The 20,511-nt window shown below is 42.2% G+C and overlaps 1 protein-coding gene across 1 annotated transcript; it reads left to right on the top strand.

Annotated features, from left to right (window-relative positions):
- Window positions 1-1,119: 1,119 nt before the first annotated feature.
- ARG2 (arginase 2) lies at window positions 1,120-20,510 on the top strand. The gene is made up of 8 exons (XM_035540017.2): window positions 1,120-1,296; window positions 1,396-1,468; window positions 13,611-13,788; window positions 14,696-14,855; window positions 17,332-17,426; window positions 17,555-17,659; window positions 19,122-19,258; window positions 20,182-20,510. Exons 1-8 carry the CDS (start codon window positions 1,177-1,179, stop codon window positions 20,385-20,387), a joined length of 1,074 nt encoding a protein of 357 aa, XP_035395910.1. The 5' UTR covers window positions 1,120-1,176; the 3' UTR covers window positions 20,388-20,510.
- Window position 20,511: the final 1 nt, after the last annotated feature.

The following is a 20,511-nucleotide window of genomic DNA, read 5'->3' as shown; positions in this document are numbered from 1 at the left end:
TCCTACTGCATAAACGTTGCCCTGCCTGTTTTTGTCCGTGCCATCCTTACATACAGGCTTTTTTGTTCAGTGATGCTTTCTCGGGAGTTTAAAGCAGTGCTTTCTGGGTCCTTGCCATCTAAGCAGATAAGGAATTGGAGGCTTGGCTTTGCATACAAAGACTTAATGACTCTGCACGGTGCTCTCAATGCTTTGCAGTTATATCTCAGGTGCTTTACCTGGCACTGATGCGGAGCTGCAGGTCGGTGATTTCCAAACCTGTGCTGCCCTCCCCACCCCAGGGCACTGAGCATGCCTGTAGCTCTCCTCACAGGTGTCCCTGGGGGCGTTTAGGGAAAGGTTGGTTGTGGTGCTGGGGAGATGGGTTGGTGGGTGATGGTGGTGGTAGGGGGATGGTTGGACCAGATGACCTGGGAGGCCTTTTCCAGCCCTAATGATGCCGTCATTCAAGGCTCTGCACGCAGGGTGCCCTGGGATCCGGGGGTGCTGTGCACAGACCCGGTCGCTCACCTTTCTGGGGGCAGCAAGGCCGCCGTGAGAGGGAGGGAGACACTGGGGGTGGTCGTTGGTCGGGCTGGGCAGGAGGAAGAGGAGGTGAAGAAGGCCCTGCGGCTTGTCCTGCACCTTGCCAAGGGGAGGGGTGGGCCGGGGCTCCAAAGGGTGAGCTGAGGCAGCAGAGGAAAAAACACCTGGCGGGCAAAGGGACTGCGGAGATGGGGGATAAAAGGGTGAAAAACGCTTACATGGGAGGAAAAAAGAATGATGAAGCTGCGGTTTTTAAAGAGGGAATAAGCACGTGAAGCGCAGGTGAGGCGGCCGAGGCAGGCAGGCAGGAGCTGACGGGGCCGGGGTCGTGAGGGGAGGTGAGGGGCGGCGCGCGGGGCCGGGCGCTAACGGCCGCTAACGGCCGGCAGGGGCAGGGGCGGGGGGGGCGCGCGCCCCCTCACCTCAGGGCCGGCGTGGGGGGAGGGGGGGGGAGGCGGAGCCGTTGGCCGCGGCCGCGCGGGGCCGGGGGGGCGGGACACACCTCCGCGCGAGCGCGCCGCCGTTGGCCGGGCGGCCCGGGGGTGTGCGGGCGGGGGCGGGGCGCCGGCGGCGCGCGCGGGGCTGGAGCGGCTTAAGAGGAGCGCGGCGGCGGCGGCCGGCGTCGGGCGGTGGCTGCGCGGCTCCTGCGCCATGGCTCTGCGCGGCGGCTTCGTGCGGCTCCTCCGCGGGCAGGCGGCCCCCGCCGGGCTGCAGCGGCCCAGGCAGGCGCACTCGGTGGCGGTGGTGGGAGCCCCGTTCTCCCGGGGGCAGGTGGGCGACGGGCCGGGCGGCGGAGGGAGGGGAGGGGAGGCTGGGGAGGGGGCGGCCGGTGACGCCTCGGTAACGCCTCGCCTTCTCTTTGTCCCGCAGAAACGGCGCGGAGTGGACCACGGCCCCGCCGCTGTCCGCGCCGCGGGGCTGCTGGAGCGGCTGGCTGGGCTCGGTGAGGCGCGGGGACGGGCACGGCCCTCCCGCGGGGCGACCCCGGGGCGGGGGGGGCCGGGGGGGCCGCGTTTGGCCACTTGGGGGGCCGGGGGGAGCGGCCTGGCGTGGTCCTCGCTTCTCACGCTGTGTCTTTTCTTCTGTCCATCGCGGTTACCAAGCTTATTCGTAAGGCAGCTGTATGCTCCCGAGTGATGGGATGCAGAACTTTCTGGAGAAACCTCCAGATTCGCTTTTCCTTTGTAAGCACTGAGTGTAAGGCTGTACGAATGGAAAGGTGGTGGTCTTCATCATCATCACCAGCAGCGATGGTTAACGAAATTCAAGCCTTTATTCAGGCTTCAACTTCTCCCATCTATTGTGTCTGCAAACTGATGAATACAGTATCACGGTTTTTAGAAACGTTACATGAGAGAAACTTAACCAAATTCTGTCCCAGAGAATCCTTAATTTAGAAAGCATCGCTGAAAGCTGTATGGTGATGGACTGCAGAGCTGGACCAGCAACAGAAAGAACTTATCTGCTGTGCGTGTGGTTAGTGCTAATAGAATCTAGATGCATGAAGAAAAAAGATAATTGCTTAATAACCCTCTGGCAAACTTAATCTGAGTTATGAGACCTTTAAAATGGAGGCTATTGTTCTGCGCAGCCCTGTGGGCTTCCTGTGCATATTTCATGATTCACGAGCTGGAAAACCCCAATTTGCGATCAAATGAGTAGATGAGCCTTTCCTCTTTTGTGTTGTGCAAAGTTGAGATACGTGTCTCGGCACCCCCTGCGTATCTGTGGCAGCATTTGAATTCACAGTGAATATGATCTGTAACCCCACCAAAAATAGAGGGTGTCCAAAAGAGTTCTTATACGCTGGAATAAAGGCAGGTCTAGATGTTACTGAGCTTAAAGGTAATGAAAACTGACAAATTATCAGGTCTGAAAGGATACGTTATTCCAGGCAAGAAGGTAGACAGCAGGCTTTTTTTAGCAACTGATGATAGAATTCTGTACTGGAAGGCTTGGCATTTTCTTTCAAATAGTTTAGCTATTATACTTCCAATTTTATAAGAATCCTTATTTTAAAAAAAAAACTCATTTGCATGACACAAACTCGTTCCAGTAGAAACTTGGAGAATGTGAGCAGAAAGGAAGCTATGAGCCCTTTCTGGGTTCCAGTAACAAAAAATGCGAGGATAGAAATGAATCTAGTTAAACTCAAAAATCAGGGGAAGGTGATGAATACTTTCACTGTTTATTTAGTTGCTTATGGACCGCTTATTAATTAATCAGTGATGAACATGGAAATATTCTATTGTTCTTCCCTTAAGATTTTTTTTAAAGACTGGGATTTCTTCCTCCTGCATTTTCAGCTTCATGTTACTGACGTATTCTTCCACTGGGATAGGTTTTTTCAGTTGGTGTTGATGTTTATACTGCTGCCTAAATTCCCTGCAGCTCTCATCCGAGCAGGTTCAGATGGCACACAAACTGTAACAGATCCTGCTGGGAGGGCCCATCCTGAAGCAATTGCAGTCACCAGCATACACAGCTGTCTATGTTACAAAGGCAATCTGCTTGAGGGTTAGGTGTTTGGATGGAGGAGGAAGCTACTGGGTAGCCTTTTATATTGTGCACATCTGTTTTTCATGGAAACTTAAAGTACTGGTTTGGGGAGGCTGGCAGGAAAGCTTTGCCTGTAGTAATGTGATAATGCTGCTGGTTGGCCTCCTGTGGTACACTGAACTGGCTCTAAAACTTTAGCTGCTTTTTTTCTTTGTCTTCGTTTTTCTAACACAATGCTTTCTCTTATCTACAGAAGAAGGCAGTAGAACAATGGTTTTATCATTATTACCTTGAATCTTGTAGAGTCTTGTAGTTATCTATTCTGTTAAAAGAATTGTTTTCATGGGACCTTGTTGCTTGTTTTCCAGGAGCAGGTAGGTAATACTGCAGCAGAGCAGATTTCTCATTAAAAAATAAATGTCTGCCTAATATATAGGGCTTCTATTCTATATGTGTTGGCTAGTTCTGAAGCTTTTGTGTCCACAGAAAGTGTTCCCCACCCTGCCCCTGGAGGGGGCTCCAGCAGGGATGTTGGAGATTGCTATAGATGTGATTGCGGTGTGTCTGTCATTACGAGCTTGGAACTGGGCATGAGGCCAGCGATGGGGAGATGCTTCCCAGCGGAAAAGGAAAGGTGGATTCAGGGCAGTCAGAGCAATTATGGATGGAGAAAAGGAGGCAGCATTCCTATAATGAAATCTGCATGTAGTGACTCTTAAATAAAATTGCACTCAGTTCAAGTGGAAGAGATTTCTGAATAGAATCTGCCTGAAATTGTAAGGTTCAACTTGCTCACTTTCCATCTGTATATTCAATTTGATCTGTGTAAAATGAAGATGCTCTTAAGTCTGCTTTAGAACTGCAGCATTCTGGTAGTAAGGTGCATGCACCACTTGTTTGTTTTAGCCTTATGCTTCAGTACTCTGAATATCAAGGCACCGCATGGCTTTTTCTATGCTTGTATAGCTGATTTAATACCTTCATTTGATAGTGTTAAAGGTACGTCAGAAAGAGTGAGAACACCATAATCTTTTGTTCATCCTTTTAGCACTGTATTGTGTGGGTGGGTGGCGAAAATCTGTTCCTCTCACTCTGTCCGAATATCTGATCTTTAATAGTTCTGTTGCAGTCTCCTGAGCTGCTGCTCTACTTGCTACTTCCTGGGGGATCCCTTCCTTGAAAGAGACTGTGGCTGTAGTCACATGGTGTGATATCTTTTTTTGGCCACCTAGGATAATGACTGCTGCTGAACAGCTTGTTTATGCTTAGGCTGAAATTCAAGGAGTGAGCTGAGGGGCAGATGGTATCACTAGCCTGTATCAGACTGTCAGAGATGAACCTGAGCCACTAGCTTGTTGTCCATCCCCTCGTTAGAAGCACAGCAAATGCTGTTACATGGTGGTAGTAGCTTGAGGTGTACTCAGAGCTAATGTAGCAGGAATCCAACTCCCAAGCCAAAAACAGTGGGTGTGCAAGTCTGTAGCAAGCATAATTTAAAGTATAACTGACTAAGCCTGCAAGGCTTCTTAATCACTCTGGTGATGTCTGTCTTTTGGCCTTGTTCCTTTTCCGAAGGGAAACTAAAATATTAACACCTTAAAGGACTCTTCAATCTTGCCAAAGAAGTAAATATGTAATATGAAAATAGAGATTCATAACTCTGGGGTGTGGAGGAGGACAGGGCATACAGTTCTGAGCTTGACCTAAGCTACAGAAGATGCAAAGTATGAAGTCATGTTTGTGAATTCTTCTCTAAGAGTTTTTTGGACCTCTCACGCCTACTGTAGATTAAGCAGACAATCTGATCCAACTTAAATCTGGAGTGTTGCCTGGTCCCCCCCTTCCTTGGAAGAGAAAAGGACCACTCAGATTTTATAAGTAGCTGTTGTGTTAATCACTGTAGTCCTTGAGGTGACTTAGAGCATCCTTGCTGTTGCTAACATGGAAACAATTCTAGTATAAAATTTCTTCCCAAGTCTTCATTCATGGATGTTGACTGTTGATTTATTTTAGGTTTACTTATCTATTTAGAGCTGCACGTGGCTGGGTTGCTGAGTTTAGTCAGACTTGGGTTTTTATTACTCTAGAATAGATTTTAAAAGTTTGGAACTGAGTTGCTTGCTTGATGAGTTGGTAGACTGCAGAGGCATGTGGCCTACAGACAGAAACAGATTAGACTTGTCCAAGAGAATAACCATCATGTTACTGTTCTTTTGTTTCACAGGAACAAAGCTCTCCAGTAATAGGATGCAGGAGGTCAGTGTAGTGAAACTTAAGGAGTAACCTCTAAAGGAGGAAAGGGGCTGCTAATCCCCATGTGACTGGAGATATTCTCCTGCTTTGCCTAAAACCAATGGATTCCTGCTGACATCTGCTCCTTTAAAAAGCAATTTAACTCTTCTGTCTCACCAACAGATGATCTTATGGTTAGTTTCTGCCTTGATTATAAATCATGAAGCAGCTTCTACATATCTCCTTTTTTTCACCCTAAATCTTCTCAGGTGAAAATTTCAAGAGGAAGATAAATAGTCTTTTAATTGTGCACCAAGGTATGGATAGTAAGTACTAGTGCTGGGGTTCAGCAGAGGCAGACTGGTAAGAGCTGTAGCTGCAGTGTTAAGAAAATAATTTTCATCAGCCCATCCAGTAAATATGACTAAGATATTGCAGAGTTGCTTGTATCCGTTAAGACTTTAATATGCTCTTGCTGTTTTGCAACAGATCGTATCCGCTAGCTGGCCCTGAGCACAGAAAGCTAAGCTGGAAGTAGGGGAGTGTGCTCTGACACCAGTTACGGTCCATCCTTTTAAGTGATGGACACTTTAATGGTAATCATGCAAATATCAGTCTTATAAGTTACTGGAGAAACATCAGCAGTGAAAGTACATGGAGCTTAAGCGTTCCTTGTGATAGGTCAGCAATCCTATTCCCTTCCCCATACTGATGAAATACACCATCTACTACTTTTTCTTCAGTCTGGAAAGCCCTTGGGCAGTTTTTGATTTCCCACCTCCATTTGGCTGATGCATATTACAGGTTGTACGTTATCCATTAAGTAGGCTTCAAAAGAAACTTAGTGAACTTAGATTAAAGCACACAAGGTGCTTCAATTTTAATTGTTCATCATACTAGTTAATTTTTTAGAGGCGTTTAAAGCTAAACTGATGCAGATCAGGAAGCTTGAATCAATTATTTCTTCTTAGTCTTGCAGTAAACGGAGATGATCAAAGAACAGAGTTTCTCGAGGCTTTGTATTTCTTCTAGTTCTATGGGTGATGCCCTGCATCCTTGTATTACAAAATCAGTTTTAATGCATGGCTTAATTTATTCTGTGAGTGAAGAAATTCAGCTCTTACCTGCACTTATTCCAATCCACAATCTGTTTTTTTATATATATATATATATTTATTTACTATGAATGGTGTTGAAGGAGAGGAGTTATTGGGGAGGGATGAACAGAGATGATTGGAAAAACTAGATAACGAATTGTTTTTTGATCTGCTTTACAGTGCATGGAATACTTTATTGCTTTCTTATTAACTATAGCTCCGTCTCTTTGTGGACTCACAAGAACAAGGCACCTATGATAGGTATGTGCTTGTGTGGATATGATATGGAGGATTACTTTCAGATGGAAATCTTACATTTCAGTTATAAAAACTATCTGGTGAAAAGCAGAGTATGAAGCACCAACATCAAATGCAAAATCTGAAATCTGTCACTATAGTATAAAGAAACGAGCTGGTCTGATACTAGTTTCGGTAGTAGCTGAAAGGGAGGGAGACACCTTCAATAAGCTCTAATATGTTCTGCTCTCCTGTCCTTGTGTTACCTTAAGGGGTTAACTAATAAAACAACTATTTGCTTTTGCAACAGTCTAAAGCATGAGGAGCTTCTGGTGGAGGAAAGCTGTTTTGGTATTATGACATCCTATGTCTGTGAGCGCTTCTTTACTGTCAGGAACTGTTTCTGGGTTAAGCTCATTGAAAGGGAAGTGGAACTGTGCTGGGCTTTGTCAATGGAGTGACAGAGCACAATAGCTGCAGCCTTGTCTCCTCTCTGATGCAAGCCACAGTACAAATGTTTCTCAACACCTGATGCTGACGTTTTTGAAGACCTCTTCAGGTCAAGTGTACTGGATTTCGTAAGTGATTAAAGTTATAAAGGTATCAAAGGGAATTGAGGTAGCTGCTTAATTTGGGGTTGGAAAAATACTTCTTGGCTAATTGTATACAAAGGACATCTTCAGACTAATTCAGACTTGGGGTAGCAGTTGGAGTTGAGTTTGTTTTTTGTTGTTGTTACTGGATGAGCAGAAGCCTCTTAAACAGGTACTGATACAGAAACTTTGTCTAAAACCAGACCTGTCTGAATGCCAAAAGGAGGGTAGAAATTCCTGAGACATGAACTTCCCTCAGTGAAATTTTGTAGCTGAAAACCATTGAACCATCAAATGTCTGCAGTTAATAGGAGATTTCTTCCAGCAGATATGTATTAAAGAGAATTAGACAGTGCGTGATGAGCTTCAAAGCAAAAGGGTTTATGATTAAACTACGTTGCTGGAGCTTTAGTCCCTTGTAGTGGGAACCTTGCTAGCCTAGTTTCATTCATATAAAACAAAAGTATGCCCTTGCTTACGTAGTTATTCTTACATACCCACTTCCCAGATGAATCTGGAGGGTTAAAACTGTCTTAAAATAGGCTTCAGAATGCACCGGTCATAATGAACCAGTCATTTGTTTGCTGTTGTGCAACACTTTGCCTGTGTCTCAGAGAAGGGGTTACGAAGTAAAGTCCATGTGAGTCATTGAGCGTATACTGAAAAGGATGGTAACAGCTTGTAGTCCTTCTTATTCGTAGGAAGTAAAATGTTGTCTATAAACATTGTTCATAATACCCCCTGCTTCCTGAAAAGCCTTTCTGTGCTAAGGAGGCCGTAATCTGAGAAAATGGCTCTGTTGCATAAGCAGGAGTGATGCTTTCATGTGAGTGGTTTTATATAACACATAGCACAAAGTGAGATGTGCTAACAGTGGTGTTTCTTAATCCTGCTGGACTACTTACATCTCTCCTCTTCTGGGTTTCCAGATTAAATTTTGCCATTAATTTATTTCTTCCCTCCTCTAGTCCACAAACATCCAGAGTAAAACGGCTGTATCAAGAGATCACTTCTACCTCATGTTCCACATGCTTTTGTTTCAGTTCCCATTTGCTGCCTAGGAGACTCGCTGTAAGTGTATTACACTAGCATGCCATTGGGCAATGTCAGCAGCCAGCCTGGATGTTGCAAGCTGGATCCCCTTCTGTCAAATTCCTGCCTATGGCTCTGGTGCAGCATCCTAGTAGAAAGAGGATGGGGAGGCTTTCCCTGCTGCTACCCAGATGTTTTTCAGTTAAATGCTCCCAGACTTGAGTCATCTGCTTTTACAGAACAATTTTCTCTAAATCTGTGCTGGGAAATGACTTGCTATAGTAACTACTACCTGCTGTGAATGCTTAATAAAAGACCTGCGTTGCGCTTAAGATGATAGGAAATGAACATGGCCATTGCCAGATAGCTTGCTAAACAGTACCTTATGTTCTAGTTGTAAGCATCATTGGGTTGAGCCCTCGTGCTACAGTGCTACATTGCTAGCTTATTTGAAAAGGCAAGCAGGAAACTATTTTCCTAAGTATGTTTTTACTTTGTATTTCTACTTTTTCCCCTCCCTTCTCCAATTACAAGTTAGGTGCCTAATCTTGAAAAATGCTGATTTTTCTTTACCAGTTAAAGTTCTGGTTCTGGCTGTGTAAGCTGAAGAAATGACTGCCGTCTATCCCCTTGTCTGCTGGTTGAATGCCTATATGACCTTTTCCTAACCTGTCTTGCTCAAAAGAAGTAGAGCTAGGAAGGATCTACTGTACAAAATATTTCAAGCTAATGTTCCATTTTGGCTGAAATGCGCACCCAAGAAGCTCTGCTGACTGAAAACCTGATAGGGGGAAATGAGCCACTAAGGATTGTACTCTTCAGCTGCAGAAAAGAGATGTTTGTCTTCACACAATCCTTGATAGTAGCAGAAGGACTGTGTGCTAGTATGTACAGTTATACAATTATACTGTGCTCATATTCAGACAGACACCTTCATCTCCCCAATACCTCTTTCAAGCTCCTGTAACAGCACAAGTTGAATCAAGCCATTTTATCCCTCGCTTGAAAAGGTGATCTTTTAAAATGGGTAGTGAGCAAGCGTGCTGATAAAGCTGAGTTGTATGGATTTGGTTAAACACTTCCTGCAGTGTTGGTAATTCACTCATTAATTGAACAAATTACATCAAAATGAAAAATATCTTCTGTTAGAGCTTTGAAGTGCAGTAAAAGACTTCTTTTAATCATACTTAATTTAATATTCTTTAGTTACTAGCAAACATCTGTGGTGTTAGTTTTTAAGTACTGAATGGTACTGCTTCATCTAAAAAGAAAGCCTAACTCCAAAAGAATCTTAGCTTGAAAGTATTTCTGCTTGAAGTTACTTTTTAAAAACAAACTAACTTGATGCTGCTTTTTACTGTAAAACTAGTAAAATGGGTGGGTAACGAGGGTGGAGGAACTGAGCTTTTTATGACATTTCCCTGATTTCTGTTTAAAAAAAAAAAAAGCTAAGGTAGAGACTGGTAGACAGGAGGTAACATCCATGAAGCTGTTATTGATAGTTCGGGGGGATGGAATGTTAGAGCCTGGGCAACTGGAGTTCTCATCTCTCCTATTAACTGATACTTTTTTGTGTGGCTTTGACAGATAATACAATTATGTCTGAAACAAAAACACCTGCTGGCAAGTCCCCACAGCTGGTGGGGGAAAAGAAATTGGTTTCATTCTATGTAACCTGATTATGTCACAGATGCAATGAATTTGCTGGTCACAGCCCAACTTTCTCCCGTGTTTTATTTTTTGTTTGAAAACAAAGTTTCACATGGTAGAACAAATACTTTTGATCACTGAAGTAGGTACCCTACTGTTTCTGACCAGACCTGACCAGCTGCACTGACAAACAGTGTGCATGCTGTGTTTTAAATGAATGTAAGGAAGCTAGCTTTCTTGTTTGCCCACATCTTTCTCCAGTTCTGAGAACCTGGATCACCTGTGTCTCAAAAGGTGCACATATATTCTTCCTGTTAACTTCCCATGCTGGTCTAAAAAGCTGTTTGTTTATAGCTATTAGTATCTTAAAACAGAGTAGCCCAACTACCAAAGAAAGTAAGGGGTGGTGAATTATGCAACTTTTTCATTAATAGCCAAATAACAGCACGACACACTAGACTGCACTGCACTACAGCATGTCTATCCATCTAGTAACTTCTGTTAGGCAGCAAAATTCAGTTGAGAAAGATTTAGTTTTTAAACTTCCTTAAATCAAAACTATGTACAGGCAGATCATGTGGCAAGTAATTCAGGTCTTTAAGCATTAGACTATCAAAGACACCTCAAAGAGAACTGAAGAAAAGACTTTAGTAGCCCTGACAATTTGACATGGATTCTTTTGCATTGTTCAGTAAGCACTAAGACAAATGCACATGCCAGTTTTTAATTTCTTTATCTGTTCATTCCTAAAAAGTACATGTGCACATACTTCTAATCGCCTCAGGATGCATGGTTTATGTACTGTTCTGTCATTCATTAAACCTTCCACTAGGGTTGTTCAATCATAGCTTTCAAAACTCTAAGCATATTAAAAAAATATAAACATAATCTAGATACTATATGCTCTTTAAAATCTTCTGTATGTGTACATATATACACTATATATAGTAGGAAGAGAAGATACTCAAGTTTTAGGATCCAGTTAGCGCTTACTTCTGAGATTGTCTGTTTGTATCCTAATGAGATAACCATGGGAGAGCTGGCTGAAACCATTTAAGTCACCCAGGGAAGCCTGAGCTATCCTCTGCAAGTATATAAACACAGTGGGCCTAAATAAGAGGGAAACACAAAGCTGAGAAAAGAAGCTGATACAAGGTTTATGAACTCCATGTGAACAACAATAAACTTTTGAAGATGGCATCTATTGTCTTTAATAGACATTCTGCTTTTTATAGAAATAGAGGCATCTTCATACAGGAGGTGTAGGAGTACTGTTTGTCCAAAACGTGGACAAGTTCCCAGAATTCTTGACCCTAAAATTGTGTGGCAATCTCTGATATATCCCAGTTGTTTCTTACAATCACCATTGGGTTCATATGACTTACATATGTTTTGTTTTTTGTTTTTTTTTTTTTTTTATTCAGAGACTGAACCAGGTTATTCTGCCTTACACATAGTGTTGGGAAGAGTAAAGAAGGAAAAATAAAAATCTTGAGCATAAGTGATATTCCTTTAAACGTGTCTTATCTGGCATGTTCGTCCTGCTTTGAGGATACCCTGAAGAGTCTTAAAGTGCTGTGAAAGATGGCATGGTTGGCTCTTTGTTTTACACTGATCTAGAGATACAACTTCATGGTATAGTTCCCTTTTGTTCTCTTTCACCCTTTAATGGGTAAAAATATTGTGATGTGCCCTATGTCCTGTAAGAGAACAAGCCTTATGTGGCAGTCCTTTTCTCTGTTATGTGGTATTTAATGTGCTGTCAATGAATACAGCTGCCCGATTGCAGATTTATTCCCCCCAGATGTCAGCGGTTATTAAACGAAAGGGCTGTGGAAAATTTTAACTTGTACAGCATCTTCTAAAGCTCTTGATACCTATTGACTAATGCAGTGCCTTGAAGTCTTATTCCCAAAACTTGTCTTCTAAGCATACCTGGGTACTTTCATCAAACCTTTAATACTGAAATGAACAACAGCATGCATGGGCCTCAGAAGTGGTCTTGAGGGAAGACACACAAAAAAAAAAAAAGGAAAAAGAAAAAAAGAGATCTTTGAGATATGTATGATGAATGGCAAAGTCACTAAGATTAGATAGCACATTGAAATCTGAAAAACATGAGCTCAGAATTCCAGAGCTGTTGTCCTGCTGGCTATTTAGGTATTGCTTGAGGGTGGGGAAAAAAATCTTGTGTATGCCTGGGATGTCTTTTGATAACCATGCAGTGGTATGTCATGGTCCAGCTTATTGCTTTAAGTATCTGTAGATAATGTGCTTTCTTGTAGACTAGCTGACGCTGCGTTCATTTAATCCTTTGTCAAGTACCTGTGCTTAGCTACCATGTCCTCTCCTAGCAAATATATGTCCACGTATGGCCTTGCCATAGAAAATATGCTTGCCTATTTCCCAGTAGCCTAATTCTCACAAGTGACACAACCTTCTTCCTCTGTTCTGTTCATCAGTCCAAAATCCTTTCAAATGATGATAAACTCATGTTTTTGTTAATGCTACTTTAATCTTATTTCCACCAGGGAAACTCACAGAGCCTTTTCCTTAGACATTAAGGTAATGGTTTAATGGAAATGAGGCAGAGATCACACAGTCCCAAGTGGGATATTTTTTCACAGTGATTTGCTTGCCTTAATTTTTCAAAGCTCCTTGGTAGGCATTGAATGGCTAAAGGCAAAATGTCGAGCTGTCGCCTGGATGCTTTGAACTGTGAACAGACTCTACTGATTGAGGAACAAATTAGGGAGGCACGACTGGTATTACTTTTGGTGTAGCTGTAAATACCTTTTACAGTCCTCATCAGTGCCTGCAGCAAATAGGCCTATCTGAAACTGAGGCTCTGGCCTCTGAGATCTGAAAGACTGTTATGAAAGCACATGGTGTTGGGCAGCAGAACTTCAAAGGTTGAGCTCCAAGATGTGTATGGAAAAGAGTTAAGATGCAGCCAACTAAAGTAAACTTTTTTTCTGTTGGGTGGGAGAGGGGAAATGCACCCAAAAATGTTCCCTTGTTTCCTAATCTCTGAAGGAACTTGTTTTTAGAGTAAATAGAGAGAAATTCTTAACAGGAATTTCTAAAGATCAAGAATGTTGTCATGTTTCAACAGTCATTTAAGTCGTAACTTGCAACGCCAGGATCTCAAAAGAGGGTTGAGATAAAAGTCCCAGAATTAAAATGTCATCTAGAACATCTTGCATTAAGAAAATAGTCAGGTTCTCTTATGAGACACTAGTTGCTCAGGAGTTCTTTAGGAAAAGTTCCTTTATTGTTAACTTGATGCTCTTGTGCCTGGATTTTCATGGGGTTCAAAAATGGAGAATACCATTTAGGACTCAGCTATATTTGTTGAAGTGTAGTCCTAGGCAATCTTTCAGCAACTAAGCTCATGTAAGGTTGTATACAGCTTGGCTAATTAGGAAGACAGTAATACAAACTATACTTTTTTGTGCTAAAATTGCAAATAATGAAATTAAACAAAGCTGCTTTTTTAGGTGACTTTATACGATTGGCCTATATCATTGGTAAATTAAAGTGACAATATTATCTTAAGCTTTCTAATCTGTAAAGTTGTGAGATGTTTGTTTGCAAGGATATGCAAATATTCAAATGAATCATTTCCCTTCCCGTTGTTCCCTTCAAACTTGCCTAACTGATTTTTGAGGGGACCTTATTTTGAATGTTTCTTTGGGCACTTGTTTATTAACTTCACTTCCTCCTTTTGCTGTTGTGCTTCCAGGATGCCAAGTGTATGACTTTGGAGATCTGAATTTCACTCAAGTTCCCAACGACGAGCTGTACAACAACCTGATTTTGTACCCACGGTCAGTGGGTTTAGCCAGCCAGGTGCTGGCTGATGCCGTAAGCAGAGCGGTAGCTGCCGGACACAGCTGTGTCACTATAGGAGGTGATCACAGGTGAGCTCACGAACTAGGAGCAATTAGTGGTGTGTGCTGCGGGTTGAAGCTTGAAGGGGAATGTAAGAATTTAAATAAAAAATAGGAGGACAGCAAGAATAACTTGGGGGTCATTTCCTGGTAGTACCATAGTAGCATTTTGATGTTATTGCTGGGGCTTTTAGGGTGGGACATAAAAGTCAGTTATAAAAACCTGGCCTTCTAAAGACAGCACTGCTTAATTCCAGACTTCAGCAATCTGCAAACATACAAAAAACAATAATACAACAAAATACAATAGCAAATTAAATTTTCCTATTTGGGAAGGTTTGTGTGATCAGGTCCTTTTAGAAATTGTTGCAGGTTTATTTGTTTGTTCTCTGAATGTTTAGTGATATGTCTGTTCTGCACCCTCTGCTCTCAGGATGTCAACTCTTAGGATTGATTTATAATGCCCACACCCAGGCCACTTTTTCATAGCTGTTATGTCAGACTGTTTTTCTTCTTTTTCACTAACTTTTGGTGTGAGAATCGGTTGAAGAAGGTAGGGCATCTAAGAATGAATTTAGTTTTGAAAGTGATATGGCAAAATGGGTGAACAGCAGAATTGATTGTTAGTATATTAGATTTTTCTGAGAGATCATTGGCGCTAGAACGCTTGAAGTTTAGAGCATGGGAAGGGTGACGATGGAGAGAGAGAAAAGAGCTCTTTCTAATCTTTCATTACAAATACTGTCCTGTAGAGTTACTTGGGAGTGGGCATGCCATGCAGTTTGTATGGGACACGCCCTTTGTTCACCATCAGGAGTGCCTGATGTGTTGAAACATGACTGCTGCTGTCTGAAGTTGCAGAGACTTCCTGTTTCTCCTTCAGAACAAGGACAATGTTTTGCGCAGTTGACTAAAGACTTTGCTACTGTACTTGCAGCTTGGCACTTGGTTCTGTCAGTGGCCACGCACGGCAGTGCCCGCACCTCGGCGTGATCTGGGTGGATGCGCATGCTGATATCAACACCCCTCTTACAACTCAGTCTGGAAACCTCCATGGACAACCTCTTTCATTTCTCTTGAAAGAGCTTCAAGATAAAGTAAGTATCTTGCTCGTACAGTTAGCCTACATTGAAATCCTCTGAGCATTTTACTTTTTCTGGCATGAGGTGCTTTCTTAAGTATTGCAAATGCAGGCCTTTTTTTATCTGAGTACAAGCAATAGTATGTATTGTTTATGTGTATATATGTGCATATTTATGTACATACGCACAAATGCATGTAAATATATATACATATGCCTAGACTTAGAACCAAGAATGAGAAAAAGCTTTTATTTGGGTTAGCACTCCTGTGGGTTGTACAGAAAGCAAGGGCTGACCCAAGTCCACGTGGCAGCTGACCATGGTGCCAGTCTGCATAATGACTTGAGTTGGTGCCGAGGCTGTGCAACAGCTGCAATTCCACCACCAGGAGGAAAAAAGGGAACCTCCCCCCAGCTGAGCCTGTGAGAGCTGTGCTGAGCTCACCTCTGGTGACAGCTGGCTCCTGCGTACCTTGCATGCCTCTTCTGCTTAGTTTGGCTCTTGCGTGTTTTGACAACCTTGGGGCCTGACATGGGCTGTTCCTGCATGATTCCTGGCCTCTCTAGTCTTAGTGCTACTGGCAAATCAGGACAGCTGGACCAGCTTACAAGTGCTTTTAAAGAGAGAGTCTTTGTCTTTGAAATAGGTAAAGTTGTCAAAAAGAGCCATTTACCGGGGCATATGGAATGCGCATGGCTGTTTTTTGCTGCTGTCAAGATGCTAAAAGTAGTAGGTTGGCCCAAGGCCTTTATGTCCTTTTGGACTTATCTGCAGACTGTATCTCCCCCTGGGGCCCCCAGCACAAGAAGGGATAATCAGAGGGCTGGAGCACTTCTCTGATGAAGAGAGGCTGAGGGAATTGGGGTTGTTCAGCCTGAATAAGAGAGGGTTCCGGGGAGACCATATAGTGGCCTTCCTGTACCTAAAGGAGGCCTACAGGAAAGATGGGGAAGGAACTCTTTATCGGTGTAGTGACAGGACAAGGGGTAATGATTTTACACTAAAAAAAGAGTACGTTTAGATTGGGTACTAGGAAGAAATTCTTTACTCAGAGGGCAATGAGGCCCTGGAGCAGGTTGCCCAGAGGAGCTGTGGATGCCCCATCCCTGGAGGTGTTCAAGGCCAGGCTGGATGGGGCTTGGAGCAACCTGGTCTGGTGGGAGGTGTCCTGCACATGGCAGGGGGGTTGGAACTGGCTGATCTTTATTGTCCCTTCCAACCCAAACCACTGGATGATTCTAGAAATACCTGTGGCATCTACTGGAGACACTACAGGGGTAGCCTATGCATTTGCCAATAGCTGGGGCCTTTGTTGTTTCTATCAAAGTTCCTACCGCAATCTGCTTCTGCTGATGTTTAGGCTGGAGAGGGGGAACAGGATTAGCAACTGCACATTGAGAATGGACACTAGGTCTGCAGACTCCTGATTTTATTCTGGAACTCGAGTAGTTGTCTTGTTTTTTTCCTGATAAATCTCGTGGGTGCTGTGTTGATGGAAGAATGCTTCTTCCAAATAAGATTAAGAGTGTTGAATGTTTTTATGGCTATTGAACAGATTATTGCATTAGTACCTGTCTGGCATAGAAAGACTGCTGTTACCTGGTAAAGCTCTTCTGCTTTTCTCATCCAAATTCATTTGAACAAATTCTATCTACAAGTGAATAGTGTCATCTGGTGCTTTTAAATTCTTCCCTCTTTCTAATAATTTTTGTATGGTTTCTGCAAACTTGCTAGAAGTCCCAAAGTAATGCAAAATGAATGGGCCTTCTTGAAATATCCCCAGGACATGAGAAGGTTAATATAGAAGGCTGCTGAATTTCTTGTTAATTTCCCATAAGTTAATGGGGATGACTTTTATTTGGCAGTTGTGCCCACTTCTGTAGGAAAGAGAGCAAAAGAAAATCTTGTCAATTTTGAAGCTCACCTAAGGTGAACATTTGTATGTCTTAGAACAAAGAGTAACAAATATATATATGTATATATATTTTATACTGAGTGCTTATTTAGTCCCAATGTGAATACATATAGCTATGGGTGTGTTATGACTTTAAAAACAAATTCCAATATTGTCACTAGAATATAATTAGTAATTAAAAAGTATATGAGGGAGGGAAACAAAGTCTTGTTGTATTGGCTCTACACTTTTATTGTTAAGTGCATGATTTAAGTGATACATCTGGGTATCTAGCTTCTTATAATTTCCCAATATATTCATTGATGCTAATTAGCTATTGCTTGTGGATTTGCGCATTTTATTCCCTCTCTTCAGCCTAGAAAATGTAAAATTAAAAACTTCATCCATTAACATTCAGCTCAGGTAAAATGGTATGACATAGTCAGGGATGGATTAAATCAGGAAACCAAACTCTTGAGTGCCGAACTCTTCTCTGTAGAGGCAGAGAAAGGATGCTATAAATAAATTTTTGAGGGAAGTATTAAATACAGGTTTGTTATATATGTCATTAAACTAATCCAATACAAAACTTTGCAGGTACCACAGCTTCCTGGTTTTTCCTGGCTAAAGCCCTGCCTTTCTGCATCAGATATTGTGTACATTGGTTTGAGGGATGTAGATCCTGCTGAATAGTAAGTTGATTTAAAGGATTTTTGTAAACTCTGAAATCACGGGCTTCTATTCATATCTGGCTGTTCACAAGGGTTGCTAGGTTTAAGTTTAAGCCAGTAATGATTTTTTTAAAATTCTATTCTAACAGCTATATTTTGAAAAACTATGACATCCACTATTTCTCCATGAGGGATATTGATCGCCTTGGGATTCAGAAAGTTATGGAAAGAACATTTGAACAACTGATGCGCAGGTAACAAACTATGGGTCTGACGCACTTAAACTACTCTGTCATCTGCTCACTGAGTATCTACTTTCCTGAAAGTTACGTAGGTGAAGGTCACTGTCACTGTTGATGTAAGGCAGCCTAACAGAACTATGAAAGTGTCCAGTAAATTGTAAAGTCTTAGCACTGAATTTAGTCCTTGACTTCCACACATCTTGAAATCAACCATTTCACAGTGTTTGGCAAACATCTACAAGAGGAACTACAACTGTGTTGACTAGTAGAACCTGTTGTGTATTATTTGTCCTGTTTCTTGAGGAATCCTGTATTTTGCTGCAGTTTAAAAGGGTTGAATCCACTCTGAGTCTAGAGTATCCCTTAAATTATTTATATTAATATATAATTTACATTAATAATAATTACACATACTTATATATACATGTGTGTATATATTAATGTGTGAACTGACAGTAACCTGAATTCAGCCCTCAGTACATGAGGTAAAAGCATTTTATGGCTTCTTCCTTAGATTATGCTCACATATCTTGTCCTGATAACTGCTATTTTCAGTTCAACTAGTGAAGATCACTTAAACTGCGCCCCTACTCGAGTTCAATACCAAAGTCTTTGCTAACCTTGTTTGATTTTGCTGAACCAGGTCAGGGAACAAATCATGCTAGAAGGCATAGGGACACAGGGAGAGGATCAAAGCTGGGAAGGGTAACCTTCCTAACTGCATGCTTTTGTATCCAAAGGTGTGCTCAAGTTTTCTAGCTGCAGCTGTGCCAAGTAACAAAACTGCTAATCCAGATAAACATCTGCAGTACTTTGGAAGTACACAGCCCACTTCTTTAACAGCTCATCTGAGTGACAAGCATTGTCCTAGTAAGTTCTCACAGACTGCCAGACTTCCTGTAGTAAGCAATGCACCTTTCGGGTTTGAGATCATGCTTCACTTTTTCCATCAACTAGGCTTATGTGGCGGAGTTTGGAGCCTTCAACCACCGATCTATGGAAATCCTCAAGCTTTGTTGCTTTCTCCATCTTAGACACCATGCAAACCCGTGTTTCAGCCTTTTAACCTGTCTTTCTAAACAAGAGGAGGGAAGGCTGGATTATATCATATTTCTCTATGTTCTTGCAGCCAGGGAGACGTACCAGATAATATGGTCAGAACTAACGAATCTTCAGCCACATCAATTCAGAGCAGATTCTCAGTGAAAACTGAAAGACAAACTTCTGTTTTCCCAATGCACATTAGAGAAAGTTCTGAGCTAAAAGATGTTCCAGAAAATCCAAAGAATAAAAAAAATATATTTCCCAAATATATATGACATGGTGTAGGACTTAGGGGAGGGACCTTTAAAGGGGAGGGACCTTTAACATCGTGCAACATGACGCTACTTTGCTGATCAGACTGGACAGTAAAAAATACAAGCAGAAAAAGTCTAAGGTTTTAACATTGCTTTTCTTGTCTTATTGTCTCCAGGAGACAGAGACCTATTCACCTGAGTTTTGACATCGATGCTTTTGATCCCTCACTGGCTCCAGCAACTGGGACTCCTGTTCTAGGCGGATTAACTTACAGAGAAGGCATGTACATCGCAGAGGAAATACACAACACAGGTAAGAGTTGATCAATATTTTTGCACTAAAACAGGACAAGGACAAACTACATACAGCCCATACTAGATATGTTTTTCATGTATCACTAGCTAATATGATGAACGTACCCATCACAAAGGTGCCTAAAAAGTAAATTCAACCTTTACTAAGGGAAAAAAAATCCTACCATTAGGCAATACCCCAGGAGATGGAAGCAGCTTAAATCAACTTCAGTTTTACCAAAAGTAAATAAAAGTGCATATGTATATTGACAACTAATACCACAAATGGCTTGTTCACTTTGTAAAATACTGTCCCCCCCTATTCCTATCCACATTAGGACAGATGCAAAAACCGAGCACCTGGGGAAAAGGATGCAAATGATTTTGAACAGTTCAGAATTCCTATTGTAGGATTTGAGGCTAGCAAATCAACTTTTCACCAATTATATACTGCAGTTGACATAATATGAAGATCCTCCTCCTTCTGCCATAAAGGTTTCATTTAATTTGTTTTAACAATGAATTCTTTACAGTAAAAGATGGTACAGGGAAAAAGAAAACAGACTTCAACAGAATCATGACTGGGATGGCAAAAATTACTACGTAAGATTATTTTACATCCCCTATCTTGTGGATTAGGAGAAAACAGGATTTTAAAAAAGAGTGCACCTCAGAAACATAGGTGGAACATCAAACTTGGTTTTCCTGAATGCTAAAAGCATGGATGAGTGAGGTAGTGACAATGTAAGAAAACTAAAGATAAACCACAAACTTGCATCTAAGAATTTTTCCCTCACTTGAGCCCATTTTACTTATGCATGGGTACTATTGGTCACAAGTTCAAGTTTTAGACTTGCTACACACAGTGAAAGGCTACAGAAGAAACCCTACTACAGATTTAACCCTTTTTCACAGTAACAAAGCTGCAAATAATTTTCACAGGAATGCTTTCGGCTGTAGACATGGTGGAAGTCAACCCACTGCTTGGAGCTTCTCAAGAGGAAGTGAACGCAACTGCTAGCCTTGCAGTCGACGTGATAGCAACGTGCTTTGGACAGACGAGAGAAGGGGCGCACACTGCTTTTGATGAACTCCCAACACCTAGTTCTCCAGATGAATCTGACAGTGAAGAGCAAGTGCGGATTTAGGAACCCAAAGTGCTGGGTACGTTGGACATTAAATAGCTCTGCTGAGGCACTTGAGGGGGTAGATTAACACTTGGCAAATACTGTTAACTTCTCAATTTTTAAATAAACTAGCTTTTCCACTTGA

The sequence above is a fragment of the Cygnus atratus genome, chromosome 5 (assembly GCF_013377495.2).
Source record: "Cygnus atratus isolate AKBS03 ecotype Queensland, Australia chromosome 5, CAtr_DNAZoo_HiC_assembly, whole genome shotgun sequence".
Lineage (NCBI taxonomy): Eukaryota > Metazoa > Chordata > Aves > Anseriformes > Anatidae > Cygnus > Cygnus atratus.
This window is presented reverse-complemented; position numbering and strand designations above follow the sequence as displayed.

Bases quoted from the DNA above. Each gene is read 5' to 3' on its own strand.
- ARG2 (XM_035540017.2), top strand. From the start codon at position 1,177: ATGGCTCTGCGCGGCGGCTTCGTGCGGCTCCTCCGCGGGCAGGCGGCC. The intron at 17,427-17,554 runs GTAAGTTGATTT...CTATTCTAACAG, and splicing joins GATGTAGATCCTGCTGAATA to CTATATTTTGAAAAACTATG. The intron at 19,259-20,181 runs GTAAGAGTTGAT...TAATTTTCACAG, and splicing joins AGAGGAAATACACAACACAG to GAATGCTTTCGGCTGTAGAC.